Genomic DNA, 4,772 nt, shown 5'->3' with positions numbered 1-4,772 from the left:
AACTTTACCAGAATTTCATTTTTTTTTCATAACCTATCGTATTTTGTATAAATTATTTTTTATATTTTACATCTTTATAATTAATTCTTTAATTTAACTTACATCTTCTACTTTTTCATTTTTAAATTTAAATACATAAAAAATACGTTGTTTTTTTACAAATTACACTATTATAATCGTATCGTTAATACGTTCAAAATGAGCTCAATATTGAATATCTTTTTTATTTAATCTTATATTGTTAAATATCATAAATACTGAATTATTTTTAAAACTTTAATTTTTCTACCCTTATGGTTATTTAAAAGAAATAGAGAGAGCTAACGCATAAATTTCTAAATTTGGACAAAATTTTAAAACCACATAAAAAATAAAGAAATTATATTTTAATTATTTTCACTAATAGAAGGTACTGAAATTAAATATAGGAGAAAGAAGTAGTATTTTATTAAAAATATTAAATATTTAGTTAATATAGTTTATGTTAGAATTGTTAAAGTAAAATCGGTATCAAAATAAAGAATTTTATTTTTGTGATTATATTTATAAAAAAATTATAGCGAATTCATGATATGATCTTAAGAACGCCAATTTAACGTTTTTGCTTTTATTATTAAATTTACAAAAAAAAAAAAAAAAAAAACCAAAACGATGACATAATTCGTAACAAGCATCATGTAGAGGACGGATTAAGAAAACAGGTAAGAACTTGTAATTTCATTAACACATTTTATTACAGTCGTTGTTAATTAATGCAATTTGTTTGATTATGTTTTCAAAATTGAAGAGTTGGTATGTGGCTTTCATTATCATAGCAAGGGAAAACCAGTAGATAATATATTTGTTTTAATTAGTTTCTGGGTGAACATAATTTGGTATGCATAATAATTCAATAATACAAAAATATACACACACACATATATATATATATATATATATATATATATATATTCATATTCGACTTTTGACGGGAAATCCCATGGTTTTAGCAATTTGTCGAAGGACGTTCTTCTGAATTTTCCCAGTAGATGTCTTCGGAAGCTCCTCTTTAAACACCACCGTTTTCGGAACCATGAACCGCGGTAGCTTACCTTTACAAAACTCCATTATCTCCTCCGCCGTCGCCACCGTCTTCTCCTTCACACTCACGAAAGCACACGGCGTCTCCCCCCAGAACTCATCCGGACGTCCCACCACCGCCGCCTCTTTCACCGCCGGATGCAAGTACAACACTGATTCCACCTCCACACTGCTCAGATTCTCTCCACCACTTATGATTACGTCTTTTGATCTGTCTTTGATTTCCAAATACCCATCTGGGTGCATCACGCCCACGTCGCCGGTGTAAAACCACCCATTTTTCATACATTTGGAAGTGGATTCCGGATCCTTTAAGTAACCCAGCATTATACTTCCACCGTTCAAGACTATCTCTCCCTGAGTCAACCCGTCCCGGGGAACACTCACTCCCGACTCGGGATCAACGACATCCACCGCCGTCATCCCCATGGTTCTAACTCCTTGTCTCGCTTTCAGTCGAGCTCTCTCCGTTGGCGACAACCCATTCCATTGTCTCTGCCACGAACAAGACACCACTAGCCCACCGGTTTCCGTCAACCCGTATCCGTGGGTCACATCAAACCCCAGAGACTCGGTTCGTAACAACACAGCGGCAGGAGGCGGCGCTCCGGCGGTCATTATGTGCACTGTATGGCTGAGTGGTTCACCTTCCGACGATAACATGTTGAGCACAACCGGAGCGCCACACATGTGGGTTACATGGTGGTTGCGGATGGCGGTGTATATGGTGGACGCGTCGAATTTCCGGAGACAAACATTTGTGCCACCAACGGCCGCCATACCCCAGACCAAGCTCCACCCGTTTGCGTGGAACATTGGAAGGGTCCACAAGCAGACTGGTTGTTTCGGTACCCCCCACCCCAGGAGAGTATCAAGGGCTACAATAAACGTCCCACGGTGGCTGTGGACGACGCCTTTTGGCGCCGAAGTCGTACCGGACGTGTAATTCAATGTTAACGGATCCCAATCGCTTTCCGGGCGAATCCATTTGAAGCCAGGATCACCAGTTTCAACCATACCTTCATAAGTGTTGATGAAATTATCAGTAAACGAAGTTGGAGGTTGATCGTCGGTGATCAGGACTTGTAGTGGGTGAGAACAACCGTCCGGCAGCAGAGAGACGGCTTCTCGGATAAGACCAGTTAGTTGGTAGTCAACAAACACAAGCTTGGATTCACTGTGTTGGAGGAGTATTGAGATATTACGAGCATCCAAACGGGTATTAATGGTGTTGAGTATAGCGCCGGTCATGGTGACGGCAAAATGAAGCTCATAAGTTGCCGGAATATTGGGTGCAAGAACAGAGACGACGTCGCCTCTTCCGATTTGGAGATGGGAGAGGGATGAAGCTAGTCTTAGACAGCGACGAAAGAGTTGTGGCCATGTATAAGTGAGATTGTTGTAGACGATCGCCGGAGATTGAGCGTACACGGTGGCGGCCCTCTCCAGGAATCCAAGAGGAGTTAGAGGGCTTGAGTTTGGTCCGCTAGGTTTCTTTAATGCATCCATGGCTGGAATCTTTTGTTTCAATGTTACATAGGAACGCTATCCATCTCTATTATTTATATACGAGCATCTGCAACCAACCATGTGTTTTCCACGGTTTCTTCTTCAAAATAATTACGTAGAAGTTAAAAAAAAATTAATAAAAAATTCTATTTAGTCTGAACAGTTTTTTTATTTTTTTTATTTTAACTTTTTTTAATATNGGATAAATTTACCGGCGGATATTTTCGCCGGTAATTTTATTCAATTTTTTTTTTAAAAAACTTTAATATTTCTTAATTAGATCAAGAACTTTTAAATAAATTTTATGTAAAATATAATAAATTCAAATTTTATTTTTGGTTGTTAATTTTTTTTTATGTTTTTCATATTGTGGTTGTTACAAAATTTATTTTTGGTTGTTAATTCATTTTTTATGGTTTTCATATTGTGGTTGTTACAAAATTTATTTGTAAATCTCATTATGGCTACGAAGGTTCAAATGCGATAACTTTGAGTTATCTGCAAAGCAGGTGGTCGTTCTGGAATTAATTGGCTCACATAGCGGGTTGGATATCCAGGTTAATCAAAAAAATATACTTGTATGACATGTAATTCATTGTTATTTTAATTCTTAGATTTACAATCTATTATTGTTTCACTCTCTGTTACTACAATCTTTTACTATTTTCGTTACTTATACTTTAAAGATAGGATTAATTCACGAATAGAAATGACAATAAATTGTAAATTATAAGAATAAAAATCATAAACCAAATGAATGAAAATAGAAATAATCAACAACCACATTGAGGAAAAGGAAGTATATTTTTCTTTTTTTTTCTTCGCAATGAAATTTGAAAGATTCTCAATATTTAATGATTTTTAAGGGTTGTTTGGTTCGTATTCTATTAAGACCTGTATGGATATATTTGTTTGTATGTTAACAGATAAGATGTTGTTTGGTGGTTGTGCTAAATAAACAGTCTAAATATCATAAATAACCATTTTACCCTCGATCTATATTTTACTTTCATTATTCTTTTATATACTTTATACAACAAATCCCCTTTCCATTTAAGCAAAAACCACCATCATCACCAACTTTCTTGAACCTGATGAAAACACAAAGAAATCAAGGGAAATCAAAAACCTCCTCCGTCATAACATGACTCTTGGTTCAATTTATCAACTGGGTTTTGATCACAATGCTAATTTTCTCAACCGCAAATCTTCCATTTCAACCAAGATAACAAAAAATAGATATGGTAACACTGGAAAATAACTCTTTCAAGTTGAGATTAAGGAGAAGAATACCAAGAAAGAAAGAAGGAGACGGGTCAACGAGATTGACGTCACATAGATGGAGAAATCATCGGGCAACAACAAAATCTACTTTGATGTTTTAGATGTATGGTGATTTTTCTTCATCGAAAAGCAAATTCATGAGGACGAAATCAAAAGGCTGTGATGGATGGTGAGACAAGTTTTGAGTAAGGAGCGTTGATGGAAGTGTTGAGGGAGAGGGCTAGTTGGGAGAATTAATGGTTGAATACAAAAGACGCATGTTTTGTAGTTGAGCGATTCAACCATGGTCTTGGTCTCACTGAATAAGCCCATACCGAACAGCCAGGGCCAGTCCTAAGATTTTGATACCTTGTGCGAAAATAATAAAAAATGTCCCATAAGCCTATTTTTTTCAAGCCAATGAAACAACGAAGCATGCGATTTTTTAAAGAGTTTACAATCTATTCAAACAAAGTGTCTCATCCCCATGTTGATTTTTATTAATTATTACAAAAAAAGAATACAATGGGGGGACATAAAAACCAAAACCCCGAATACAAAATATAGAATAATAAAAGGATAAATCTCGGATTAAGATCATGCTTCCTTCTTTTCCCGTTTTCCTTTTTCCAAATTGAAATTAGCAAAATAGAAACTTTATTTCAATATATGGAACTAAAAAGACAAGGAAAACTATAATTAGTTTTTAACTAAAATAGTAAATTACATCGAAATTACTGTTATAGTAAGCAAAAAATAAAACTCAAAAGTTACAAGTCTAACGACTAAAGACTAAATGCCTATTTGTTAGCAGTTTAATAAGCTAATGGAACTAACAGCTTATTCGTTCAACTATTCACAATTATTTTGTAGTGGCTTAATGATATAGAAAAGAACTTATCCGGTAAGCTTCTAGGGGA

At 35.2% G+C, this 4,772-nt stretch overlaps 1 protein-coding gene across 1 annotated transcript; it reads right to left on the bottom strand.

Annotated features, from left to right (window-relative positions):
• Window positions 1-951: 951 nt before the first annotated feature.
• On the bottom strand, window positions 952-2,589 carry LOC112527439 (probable acyl-activating enzyme 6). Its single transcript, XM_025138109.1, has one exon. The coding sequence runs from the start codon at window positions 2,587-2,589 to the stop codon at window positions 952-954; it is 1,638 nt and encodes a 545-aa protein (XP_024993877.1).
• Between the last annotated feature and the right edge of the window lie 2,183 nt (window positions 2,590-4,772).

Source organism: Cynara cardunculus (assembly GCF_001531365.2).
Source record: "Cynara cardunculus var. scolymus isolate 2C chromosome LG 1, CcrdV1, whole genome shotgun sequence".
Lineage (NCBI taxonomy): Eukaryota > Viridiplantae > Streptophyta > Magnoliopsida > Asterales > Asteraceae > Cynara > Cynara cardunculus.
The sequence above is the reverse complement of the archived record's forward strand: the minus strand, read 5'-3'. Positions and strand labels throughout refer to the sequence as shown.

Coding starts and splice junctions, on each gene's coding strand:
- LOC112527439 (XM_025138109.1), bottom strand. CDS start 2,589: ATGGATGCATTAAAGAAACCTAGCGGACCAAACTCAAGCCCTCTAACT.